Below are 13,326 nucleotides of genomic sequence, written 5' to 3'. Positions count from 1 at the left end.
TTCTGGGAAATATTGCTTTATTGGTTAATTCATTGCTAATTCCTTTTTTCCTTCGGTTGTTATAATTCTATCCGTAGGGATACGGACCATTTCTCAGAGCACTTTTTCCTGTTTAGAATTTTTTTCTTTTTAGAAAATTAGAATCGAACAAAAATCAGTAAAATTACTGTAGAAAAAAAAGGTGAAAACTGACTGTAGAACGTCTGAGAATTCGCAATAAAAAAACACATTTTGTGAAGTTTGCTGTGAAAAAATCTCATCCTGAAAAAAAAGTTAGAGACGAATTCTAGTTCGTTTAGATGATGGAACTATTTTTAACTTATGAACCCTTTATCGCATTTTTTTTTGTTCTTGGTTTTAGAGCGTAATTTAACGTATCGGTGTTCCTCTTGGAGTGTTCTTTTTGTTTCATTTATTATTTTTTTACTATTATTTACCTATTATTATCATCTTTTTCCTTTTTTATTTGTTATTTTTAATTCTATTCCCTTTGTTGTTGCTAGTTTTCCTAGGAGGACTAACACCAGTCGTAATTTCCCTCAGAATCATTTTCCTCCCGACAAGCTTCCCAGGTTTTCCCTGAAGGAAGGATTTTCCTCGCAGATTTTAATCCTTGTAAAATTATGCACTCAGTAATTCTGCCTGAGGAGGTGTTCGAAGATTTTTAGGGAAGCTTTTCGAGGATTTCTGCTTTGAATGCGGGATGCGAACGAGTCTTAAGCCGTTTCAAGTGTTCTTCTCCCAACACAACCATCTTTTTTTGCGCTTGAGCGAGGAGTTGCTTGTCTTCACTCCCGGATGATTTTCTATTCTACTTTTCTGTTTTCCTAAACATGACCGGCGTAAATTTTTCATCTTTTATTTATTTATTTATTGCATTGTTACATTTTGTTGTTTGCTTGTTGCATTTTCCCAAGTATATGGAGTAGTATACAGGCTTCCTCAACTTGACCTCATTAAAATTTCCCAAATTTCCCATTTTTTCGGATTCCCTGACTGCTAGGGAAATGCTGGATAACTATTTTGCATTTAAAGCCTTTTTCCTAAGACTTCTTCTAGGACTGAATCCATTTTCTCATTTGCGAGTTCCTCGTCAGTGCGTGTTTTTCGATGTTCCAAAATGAAATTCTGAGAAAAATCAATATTCCTTCGAGGAATCAATAATTCCCTGCCGCCGAGTTAGATGTAGTTAGGCTTGTGCTGTAGTTATTCAACCATGCCCAACGGTGTCAATGACGAAGAGCCGCCGACCGTGACACATCCAAGCGCCGCGTATATTACTCGCATAAATAAATAAGCTGTGCATGGACGATGGGATTGAGCTTTCATCGGCGCAGGTGTCGGCGCTCGAACCGTGCCGCACTTTGCAACATTACGAATTTGCGCGTTCCCCGTGGTCCCGAGGGCGGATGTAGCGTAGTCGGTAAGAGGTTCCGTTGTGACTGCACGATCCATCGATGGTTCGGAACCGTCCCGGTGCCAACCAAGCTCTTCATCCCTCCGTGGAGTCGATAAATTGGTGCCAAAATTGCCTGGCAGGTCATTGGCTACAAGATAGTTAAGCTGGGGTTCGTAAACCTCAAACCGATTCCGAATTGAAGTGGACACCTTGGTGCATCCCAAGCGTATTGATTAACGCCAGACACTTTATCCTTCTTTACTGTGGTCCTAGTCGGTGAGGTAAAGAACTAGTTATCTTTGCGAGAAATTTATTTATTTATTTCTTACGCTCAGTGGCAGGATGTCAAAAGGATGTGGCAAGGAGGAAAACAAACAAATACAGAAAATACCTAGAAATACTAGAGCTATGCAGAGGGAAGTGTTTTCAGCTCACAATTTTAGTTCCCTTTTTTCTGTTGTTCTTGATAACACGAGCTATGTAGCTGGAATGCTGCCTTGATTGAGCTTTTTCCAAACTCGTCCCTTTAATTAGTCCTTATTCTTCCTTCTAGTGGTGGTTACCCGTTCAAGGATACCAAAGTTGGTGAGCCCTTTCGCTTGACCTCGCCTCACCTGTTCGCCCAGTCTCCCCGGATCCCTCCGTTCTGGGTTAAGTTGGTCACTCAAACCTTGGCATCCGTCTGACTACTGTAGCGTTCCGGGTTTGGGAAAAGGATCTCTCGTGAGGGTTTTGTCATCTTCTGTTACCCCGGAGGAAAATGAATGCCAAGCCAGCACACATTGCGTACAGGGCCAGCCTTGCTGTGTAAAACTTGGCAAAATTTTAGTGAGCTCAGTTCCATCTTATTTTTTTCTGTTTTATAACACACCTGTGGGTGTTTTAAAATAAACAAATAAATAGAAAAACAGCTAAAAAACTAGAAAACTACAACGAACAGGGATAAGACTCATCTGCGATCCTGGCACAAAGATGATTTAGTACTCAGATTCGTCCGAAACTCAGGAAGTTAGGTCCTAGGACTTGGGGAGTTATCGAAGCGTAGGCAGGCTATAGATATTAGTGACATCCATTCACATTAGCCCCAGTAAGAGGTCCTCTTCATAAAAGACATAGGTACAGCACCGGGAGTCCGAGAAACGGGTATACTGGCTCACCTCGCTCAACAGGTGCGTAGAGATGGAAGCACTAGTGTTATAGGCTTGATAAAGAAGAAGTGGAGGGATATACCAACAATTCACGCAGGGACAAAAATTTAGGCGTAAGACTTTGTAGAAAAATCGTACTTGTTTGCGTAGATGCGATAGTCGGAGCCGGTGCTCCGACCTCCTTCATTTTTGAATGGCTTGGCGAAGGGATTCCTTCACTTTTGGACGGTTGGAGGAGAGACCTCGTCACCCTTGGACGGTTGAAAAAAGAACCCCCTTCATTTTTTGACGGTTAGAAAAAGGACCCCCTTCATTTTCGAACGATTGGCGAAGGGATCCTCATCACTTGAGCCCCAGCTTGAGTCTGAGCTAGACCCCCTTCACCTGAGAAGGGTCTGTCTCCACCCTATTGTACTTATGCTTTTCTGATCCTTGCTAGTAAAGTAGAAAGCAGATAGTTTGATTCAAAAGTACAGGTAAAAGATAAATATCTATAATTTCGCTGCTAGCGGCATAACGTATTTATTTATTTATTTATTACGCTCAAAGGCGTGAGAAAAAACAAATGAAACAATGACAAATAACAACAACAGGCGAACCATTAAAAATATGAAATTATAGTGCACTAGCAGATTGTCGATGCCTGCTTTGTTGTTTTGTAGCCGGAGGCGAAGAGATGGCGAAAACAAAACGAATTACATCACCACCACCACCACGACGACGACGAAATCCATACCGCCTATTCACCGACACACACGCATATGAGCTGCTTCAATGAATATCTACTGATGGCCGGCCAGTGCTTAGTTGTGCGTTTTTTCTATCTCTAGAAGATTCGATCCGATCTGTATGACAGAAAATTCAGAAAATTTTTGGTGTCAAGCCAAGTGAGTGGGTTAATCCCGGAAAGTCCACGAATCCCGTCCACGCGGCTCTCAAATCCTGCGGCTTTTTTTTTTTTGTGAAAATCCTGCCCTTTTAGACAATGTGGTAGAACAGGTTTTTCCCCTGGATTTAAATTTTTGATGGTAATTTTACAATTGTAGTGAGAAGTTCACTTTTTGCGTCATTAAGTTGAACCCTGGAAATTTCCTTACCCATTTCATAAGTACTGTCGTAAAAACTTGGCACATTTTTTTGTGCTCTGTGAGCTGAAAACGTCCCACGGCTTACGACCCAGTTTAGGCGCGCGCGGCTATCGTACTCAGTTTTCTGCGTTCCCCAGCGTGCGGCCAGCGTAGTTTTCGCATGGAAATTATTTACATAAATTGAATATTATGTATAGAATATAAAAAAATATTTACTCTCTTGTTTTTCACAAATGTAGCAATTCGAATTACAAGCAGTTAGTCAGCAATTACATGACGTGCCCAGTCGTGAGTGCTGAATGCCCTAACGTTTATATGGTGGGACCTTCCATGAAGCTATTAGGCTTGTCGCCGAATAGGAACTTCTTGGTTCCCTCGATTAGAGCGCGAGATTAGAAATAGAACTATTTTACGGTGAGGTGTTCATGGCGATATTAAGGGGGTTCTGTTGTTGTTAATTAGTTGTTAGTTGTGCATCACAGACATTTTTTTCTCGTAGTTTTTAGGGATTTTTTTTTCATATTTTTTCCTAGATCTGGCAGGATTTCCGTGTTATTTCTTGAAGGCGCAGCTCCCAGGTTTATTTATTTTTTAGCGTTTTTTTTTACGGACTGGCATCTAGAAAGTGGATGTCCTCTTACTTTGTTTCTTCTTCTTTTTTTTTTGCCCTTTCCGTCATGTGACAGGCAGTTTTTCCCACGGTTTGTATCTAGTGCGCATTTTTTGTCAACTTATGTTATTTCTCGTAATTGTTTTTTTTCTTCGCTCTTAAAACCAATGATTTGAAGGAAATTTTATTTCGTTTTCTCTTAGCATGATGTCTGGTTTTTTGAATAGGTGCAAAATTTATCCAACAAGGAAAAATTACATTACCTTAAGGAAAGAAAACACGAACAGAGTGAGCCGAAACGATCTGACTGTTTTTGCTGTAAAACTCATTTCCTTATTTGCGCTGTTTCAATTCTCGGAATGCGACTGGAAGCCACGAGCAAAATGTTCTCTGGACTTGGAATTTTATGGCAGTTGTCCGCCGTACCGTGAAGTTGCTGCCGAACGAACGACCGACAGACTAACCGACCACAAAAGAGCCATTCATATCGCTTCACCGTTCCGAACACAACCGGCTTTGTCCTTCATTTCATTCAACGCTTCCAACTCCTCCTGGTGTTTGAACAAGGATCAATGATCAATGAATGGAGTTCAAGCGTTTCTGTGCAACAATGAGGAAAGACAGCTATCGCCGAGTTCTTTTTCACTGACATCCTTCAGTTTTAGACGAATGCTGTTGATTTTAACACTCCACCTCCGTGAAGAAAAAGTGAACTGTCTATTTGCATTCTAAATTCTATAGGTGGCGCATTCAGACGGATTTTTTTCCTTGAATATTGGGATCGCTCTGAGGATTTTTTTCTTCCAGCTGAAAACTCACCGTTGTCGCATACGAACCTCCATAAAGTGTTCATTTCGTATCCGGAAAAAGGATAGATTTTTATTTATTTATTTATTATCTTATTTTCGTACTAAAATAATAATAACATAGAGACTTTAGAGAAATTTCAACGCCCGTATCTGTGGTTTCCGATTCTATTTATCTTTTAACTTTGTAATCTTTTTTAAAAATTATCTTATCTATTTCACCATTATTTAATTTATTTTATTATCTTATTTGTTTTATTGCTTATTTTAATTTGTAAGCAGCCTCTAAATTTCAAATTTCATCGTTATTAAATATTCACTTGCTCGTTCGATCCAATCGAATGGGACCCGAATATTCACTCTTATTGATGACCCTCGTCGGCTCATCTCGAATTTTCAGATCGTTCGATTGAATTGATCGATAGGGAACATTTGACGATTCGCTTTTTGGAATGGGTGATTAGAAAAATGTTTCACGAATCTTATGACGTAATATTTTATGCTCGGTTAGGAAACACTTGAGGCTTCCGCCAGAGTGTTCCTACGAATTTTTATTGGTTTTTTTTAAAATCAGAATATTTGAGATTTTGACTATAATCACGCACTTCTTCGTTGTTGTTTAGGCTTTAATGATTATTTATTTTGTTGCAGTTGTCGCGACCCATTCATTAGGATATTAGGATCGTTTCGGATTATCATTTATTCTTTATTACACGGTCAATTTTTTTTCGAAAAAATTCACTTTTTTTCATCTTAAAAGCTTATTTTATGGACAATGATTCATTTGTGAAAAAGTTTCCCCTTTACTTTCTTCCTCTGAGTCCCATATTTCATCAGATTTAGTCAGGTACAGAAAATTTGTACACAACAAGTTGACTTCTGTGTACATTCACGACATCTAGCCCCTCTATCGATTTTAAAGAATAAAAGGTCTTTGATAATTATAGATCTATAAGTGCTGATCGCTTCGTGGTCGAAGTATAAACCCCTCTTGCTCCGAAATGATGCGTCGTATAGTGAAATCTTCCGTTCGTCCCGCAAATATGTGTATCGAACCGTCATGACGACCATCATCATCATCGCAACCACCACTACCATCATCACCACCACCGTATGTTGCAGTTGTGTATGTATGTGTGCTGTGTGTGTGTGTGCGCGCGCGTCTGTGAGGTTAGCGGCTGGTGCAAATATTTGCGCAGCGCCGCCGCCGCTGACGCCGCCGCCGCCGTCCCACCACCATCACCATCGCTGCACCGGCTCGGTGCTTTGGAGCTTTCGTCCGGGCGGCGGCGGCGGCGTTGACTACGCGTTCAAATCGTCCCGGCGGCACCCACCACCACCACCACCATCATATCATCCAAAGAGGTGTGTTTACCTTGCGGATCACACCCTCTGCTGTAGCTGCCCGTGCTGCTGCTGCTGCTGCTATATTATGTGCTCAAATCAGTCTACCATCTCTTCTGGAACAATCCAGCTTGTCCAACAATCCATCGCCCCACATAAGCCTCTACTTGTTTTCTCTGGATTCTCGTTTCTTTCTTTTCTCTGAAAACAGACCGAGACATGCGAGAATATGACATAGGCACATAAAAATATAGCGTGGTTATCGATATTTTCCTCAAAAATCACCACGGAATTCACAATCCTCAAACCGAAAGGATAACCAAAGGTTAAGTAAAAAAAAATCGATCTCTTATAAGTCAATACTCGGTCAGACCATGCGATTGTGGTTGTCATATTGAATTTGGATCCTGGATAGGCGGCGACACCAAAAGTTAGCTTCAAACGCTTCTTTTGTGTGGCGAATAGCTGTCTTCGTGGACCGGACAGGAGATTGTGTATCATTTTTCGAGAAGACATTTTTTGAAGTTTCTTCCATGATTTCCATTTTTTTTCGAAGATTTCCCTATCTACCTTGGATAATTTTACCTTAAATGGTTTTCAACGTGCTGACTTGCAAATGAGACTTTCTTGTTTCGTAAAGAAATTGAGATGTTTATTGATTGTGCAAGAAATAATTACTGTAACGGAACTATAGGCTACCGTATCGCAAGAATTAACTACTGCTACGTACAATTTGCATGTGGCTCAGGATAGATTCCCTAAAAAGAGGTCCAGCAGCGGGATATATCCAATATCTGCTGTAAAAATTAACTTGATTCAAATAGTAACTGTCTATGTTCCAGAAAATTTCTCATTGGATTGATTTTTTCATTTTCTACGATAATTTCAGCGCTCATGGTTTATATCAGTGCATAATAGGTAGATCACTTGCTGTGCACTCACGTTTTTTTTTCATTATTTTTTAAAATTAATTTTCACTTGCTGTAGTTTCTTCAACTTTTTTTCTGTAGTATCCAGGAACCTCTGTGACACTGCATTCAATGCTATATCCAATCTTTCCACTCGCTTTTCCACCTTCATTCAGCGACGGTAGCCTCGGCGACATTGTGTCGCTTGTACTCGCTAGCGCTCATGGCCGCTAACCGACCGCTAACGTCTCAAACTTGGTTAGCAAGAAAATATGGTACTATGTGGACGATGAGCACATTTTGAACTCCCTACTCTCAATAGATTCATATGTTTGCCCTGTTCTGCTCTATTCCCCATTCATCTCTCCGAAAATCCGAAAAACGTGCTCCAACGCGAAGCGAATTTTGTAGCGAATGGAAATTTCGTACACATTTCTCTTATATCTCCTCGAAAATTGCTGAAAATTTATTTGTTTCCATCTCACGGTAGAAATAAAATATGTGTTGAATGAGGTTTTATATTCTTCAGCGATTTCTTCTTCCCGTTGTCTTCGTCGTCGTTCCCTCGCTTTCATGGTTTTTTGAGTCTTTTTCAATAAAATTGTCCACTTTATCCTTTTTAACGAGATTATTTTATTTACTTTTTAATTTTATTATCATTTATATTCATATTTGTTGTATCTGTATTATTCACTATTTTATTATTTATATTTTAATTTACTTATCATACGGGAGAAATGGGAAACTTGGAATTGGATAAATAAATAAATAATAGAAGATAAATAATAAATAATGAGATGAATATTAAATAAAAAGACGAATCGATATTATTTCTAGAAAGTGCTGGATTTTTCTCGGGTTTCTTCCCGTATGCCTCGAAGTGTCACTCGATCTGCCTGCTCTGTTTTTACAACTGTCCCAGCACGTGCCTTTTTTTCCTCTCCGGCCCGCTTGTCACGCATTCATGATTAGGTTTTAAGCGGATTCTAGAGATTTCTGCCTGGAAACACTGGAAAGGCCGTAAATATCGGATGTAGTCGTCAATCTTCGGGAACCCTTCTGAAGCTGTGTCTTTTGAGTTTTTTTCTCCCTCGTCTAATTTCCGAATGCATCTTATTTTGTTATCTTGTTGTGGTACGCGAAACCAAAGCCAGAGCAGCACGAGATAAATGAAAACGGAAATAGGCCAGGATTTTATTATTTTCTTGATGGTAGGGATTTTAGAAAATGAGAAAAGCAATGCAATGAGAAATTTCCTGAGGCATGCATAGATGCAATTCAAATCATGATAATTTTCCCAGAAGATAAGAAGACATTCCGGGAAAACCTTTCTTCAAAAATCAACTTTGCAATTTTTTTCCTAATTTTTGCGGTGTTTATACTTCACGACATATTGAAGTCAATATGAACGTATTGGTGATGTCGTCTTAAAAAAATGACAATAAACGAATTACTTAATTAATTATTTACACTTATTCTACTGCATTTTGATGGATTTATATTTTTTTTTCTTATTATTTCTTTTTCGGAAAAAAATAACGCAGGAGACACTGGCGAAGAAGTTTCTGAAACCGTTTTCTGCGTCGTCGATTCGCGAATGTTCTTTTACTGTCCACATATCCGCTAAAGTTAATGGATATGTTGATTTCATTGAGCAGAACTGAGTAAACTCAACGGTGATGTGATGCTCTTATGCCAACTAAATGGGGAATTATTTCCGTTGGGACCGCGATGGGACCGCAACAACAACATTCTCGAGAAGTTCAGCTGAAATTTTACCTTTAGCTTAGAAATATTCACTTTTTTTTTGAAGTTATGCAACTATGATAAAAATCCTTAAACGTATAGTTTTATGGCTATGTACCGATGAAGGGTCCTGAATGGAGCCGCTATTTGATTTCCCAAGTAATATTTGCGCCCCGTCTTGCAACATGCCCCGCCCCGAAAAGTGGGCGTGTCCGTAACATTGGCCAGAGCGCAGGAAGCGCCACGTCGGCACATGTGAATACGTGTTCGACTACGCACCGCTCGATATCTATATTTTGCACGACGACAATTTTCCGGACAGGTATGACAGGTGGGAACGTGTCGGAAAAACGTGGCTTGTGTTTTCCGCAGACTATCACTTGCTTTGTGGGTGTTAAATGATCGCGATTTAACGTGTCCACTCGATCGATCGATATCTATCTTCCACACTATCAAGCAACTGTTCAGGTTTTTTTGCAAGCAATTATGTATTAGGCACCGTGAACGCCGTGTGTCTATGGGATTTTCTCAAACAACAACAGATTTTCTTCCCTAAATGGTTCCCTAAATGGACTTACGTCACCTATGGTGAATCTGTTGTTCGTCGCAGGACCCATTGATTCAATGAAGAATGGGCATGCACTAGTACTTTAGCTTTGCTAAATTATGTTAATTTATTTTCCGTGTTCTGTGGAACATTTCCACCAACGACGCGATTGTGATTGATTGTGATTGTGATTGTGATTTAATTTAATTCCATAGTAAAAAAAAATGTGTGAGTTCTATGACCGCTAGGCATACTGTAACTCTTAAATTAACGTGGTTTTCATTTATGTTAAGGGGATTTCTCCTCTAAAATTCAATAATCTAAGAGCATGGCCCAAGGTGCAATGGTAATGGTAGAGTGGGTTTGATTAAAAAGTTGCTAAATAATTTATTGACCCCTCCGCATCCACCCAGATCACCCCCAGCAGCATCACTAAGTACCGTAATCCGGTTGAGATCTCACTCGCAACATTTGCACATGCTCTCATCATCCGTGAGTTGAGTGGGGCTATGGCTCGGTGACCCGATGGTTAAGTGGCGGGGCGGCGGGCGGATAAAAATCCACCCAGTCGCGATCATCGATAAGCTCGTATCACGTTTCACTTCGGCTCCCGAAGGACGAGTTTGTGGATTTTCTACTGATCACGTTTTTCGTCAGTTATCAGTAGAAAATTATACTCTGAGCGCATCTGAGTGAAGATTTTTGTGGATTTTTGTAGATCAAAATTTGTCGATGGACGATCACCCACGGCGAAGTCAATGTGTTTGCCTGAGCGTATGGGACATTCAAATTTTGTTATATTAGAATACAAGTAAATTATACAGTAAAGAATAAAACAATTTCTAATCTTTGATTTTAGGGGAAAAAAAACTTTCCGTTTAAGTTATACCATGTAGAGAAAACTCTGTGTTCAATTCAAAGGTAGAAAACCCCCAAAACCACCCAAAAGCCGTTTTTATCACTGGATTTAAATAGGTCCCATACGCTTATTGTGTTTCCTTTCGTGTGGTTTTCTCGAAATTCCTAACGTCTAGTCGTTTTGTGGATTTTTGTAGAGCAAAATTTGTCGATAGACGATCGCATGCACCGCACACGGGGCGAAGTCCATGTGGTTTGTCTGAGCGTATGGGACGTTCGGTCTCTGTGTTTCCTTTCCCTTGGTTTTCTTTTTTTTCTCCCCCTTAAATCTAGCCACTTCCTGATGACTTTTCTCTGGATTTTGGTAGATCAGAATTTGTCGATAGGCGATCACCCAGTGAGCGAAATCTCAAGGCGTGTGGCTGTGTGGAACGTCAACTCACGAACGAGCGTTTCCTTCGGGAATTTTCACGGGATTTTTTTTCGCGGTCTATTCACTTCCAGTCCAGTCCAGTCTATCTACATATGTATATATATATTTTCTGTTATTCACAACACAGAGAGCAAGACGATGAAATCGGATACTCTTTACACACGTGGGCAGCAGCAGCAGCAGCGGAAAGCGAAAGCGAAACAGCTTCGACTGCACACCGACCAGGTAAGAAGTATCAACTATCCGTCCGCCGCCGCCGCCGTGACTCCGCCGCCACGCTTTTCCTTCCCTCCTTTCCCTCTGGAATTCATCACTCGCGACGTTTCGGTCATATCCATAGGGTTAGAGCCTCGGGAGCGCTAGGAGCGCTTATATAATGCTAAGGTACCGCTAGCGCTAGTTTTTTTTTTTTTTAAATTATCTATGCTATGTTTATATTTATTATTTATTTGTTTACATTATTTACGCCGCGTGAGCGAACTCGTAACGTTTCGGTCATATCCATAGGGTTAGAGTTTTGGGTTTTTACAGCAATGAAGCACCGCTTAACCCAGGAATTTTTGTAATTTATAATATGTTTGAATTTATTATTTACGTTGTTTATGTTGTGTAAGCAGACACGTTTACAACGTACTGTTTTTATAATACTTAGGCACCACCAAGAAAGGAGAGTTTTGTAGAGTTTCCGTAGGTTCTGAGGGAATTTCCCGGAAAATTTTCCTCCGAGAACAAGTGCAAAACTGCAACATTTAGTTAATTTGCTATTATTTATCAAAAATTACTTATTACTATGATAATTTTTGCATGCATTATCATATTAATTTAATTTAATATTATTATGTAGAGGAATCTTTCACGGGTGGAATTTTGCGCGTTCTCCCAAATTTTTCACATCTTTCTGGATAGCACGTATTTCGATTAGGGAAATTCGAGAGCTTTTCTTTTCGCAGCACATTTTCCACGGATTTTTTCCCCCTCTACCTGCAGAAATTCAATAGTCATGCTGCTTCGTTTTCCAAAAGAGAAAAACTCCAGTTACCTTTCCTGTTCCCTTCTATAGATGTGTCTTGAGTTGAATAATTCTTTTTCTGCCAAGAATTTTCAATGGTTACCAGAGAAACTTGAACTGGAATTGTCAAAACTCATCGAATATTCCATCAGCATATTCAGCTCTGAAAGGATTTCTATGGCACATATCCTGACTTCTTTATTACCACCTCCTCCCTACGGCACTCAGTAGAATGGATTTCTGAGAAGACTCGTTACCAATTTTTTTTACTTAATTCCATTTCTTGATCTAAGAAAATTCTATTAACATCTCATCAATCAAAATCCCCTCTTCCATAACCGTTTAGGAAAAATTCCATAGAAAGTTCTTCTCGTTTTCTTTTTCTCGTGTAGAATGTGTAACGGAAACTGAGCTGAGTCCCGCAATTCATTGCTACCGCTCAGCCCAGATCGCTCTCTCGTCGTATCCCAAAAATTTCGATCTCGTTCATAGAAAAAAAAGTCGGGGAGCCACCGATATCCAGAATCTCAGCGCCGACTTGAGAAATTTGCCGTGCGATGTGCTTCACCACATATGTAGATTGATCATGGTGCTCCCGACTTTGCTTCCAGAAAATCTCGCTTCTGCGCGAGATTTCTCATTTATTTTTGTTTGGTCTAGCCGGTATGGTTCTTCTTCTTCCGGTTCTCGCGCCCTTGTTTCACGCATTTGCTCCGCAAATACACCACCACCACCCGAATTGAGTTAGCAAACTAACCGACCATATTATTTTTTGAATTTAGTCCATGCTTCGGAGAAAAGAAAAGAAAAATCCTCAAAAATTCCTTTTAGGTCATGCTTAACGAGTCATAGATTTCCTCTCCTATTCTTTTCTTTTTCGAATTCCTTGAATTTCCCATTTTTTCTCGTTGTTTCTTCTGTTTCCGAATTTAGAAACGCTGTCGTCGTGTCCGTTCCAACTTCAACGATATAAATTTTCTTGTTTCAGAAAAAAAAGTGCTCCAGAAACTTTGGAACTGTCCTATCACTGATCTACGGAAACGATCACATCGACATTATAACGGATTCACGGTATGGAGTTTTCCGTTTTCTATTGGTATGCTATTTTTGATCCGATATCGATTTGATTCCCGGAAATCTCCCTCCGAAACACAAAGGATCCCGGGAGTTTTTTTTAGAAATTTTCGCTTTATAATACATATTATTATATTACATATTACTTTATATTATTATATCACATTATTTTTCCGAATTTTTTCTAAGCGACATTAATTTTTAGTCAAAGGTGGAGAGAGGACTGGATTGTGGGTCGAAAATTATTATTGATCTTTATATCTAGCGTTCATTTAGGAGTTTTATCCTTTTCCAAAGCAAAAAGATGTGGTAACTTACCTTCTGAGACTTTTAATCCCCGTACAGAAACCATATGT

At 39.7% G+C, this 13,326-nt stretch overlaps 2 protein-coding genes across 2 annotated transcripts in view; one reads left to right on the top strand and one right to left on the bottom strand.

Moving 5' to 3' along the window:
- Positions 1–1,206: 1,206 nt before the first annotated feature.
- Positions 1,207–2,138, bottom strand: RB195_012268 (uncharacterized protein; the record flags this gene model as incomplete). Its single annotated transcript, XM_064194046.1, has 2 exons — positions 1,207–1,578; positions 2,070–2,138. The coding sequence occupies 2 exons, from the start codon at positions 2,136–2,138 to the stop codon at positions 1,207–1,209; spliced, it is 441 nt and encodes a 146-aa protein (XP_064051629.1).
- An 8,887-nt stretch (positions 2,139–11,025) lies between these two features.
- The window catches only part of RB195_012267 (uncharacterized protein), a gene marked incomplete at both ends in the record, with an annotated part of 28,692 nt that continues 26,391 nt past the window's right edge, over positions 11,026–13,326 (top strand). The window contains 3 exons of the mRNA XM_064194045.1: positions 11,026–11,228; positions 12,557–12,639; positions 12,885–12,967. Of these exons, the coding sequence (XP_064051627.1) occupies positions 11,026–11,228; positions 12,557–12,639; positions 12,885–12,967 (369 nt within the window). The remainder of the gene's footprint in view (positions 11,229–12,556; positions 12,640–12,884; positions 12,968–13,326) is intronic.

The sequence above is a fragment of the Necator americanus genome, chromosome III (genome assembly GCF_031761385.1).
Source record: "Necator americanus strain Aroian chromosome III, whole genome shotgun sequence".
Taxonomy (NCBI): Eukaryota; Metazoa; Nematoda; class Chromadorea; order Rhabditida; family Ancylostomatidae; genus Necator; species Necator americanus.
Note: the sequence above shows the minus strand (reverse complement) of the source record. Positions and strands in the feature narration are given on the sequence as shown.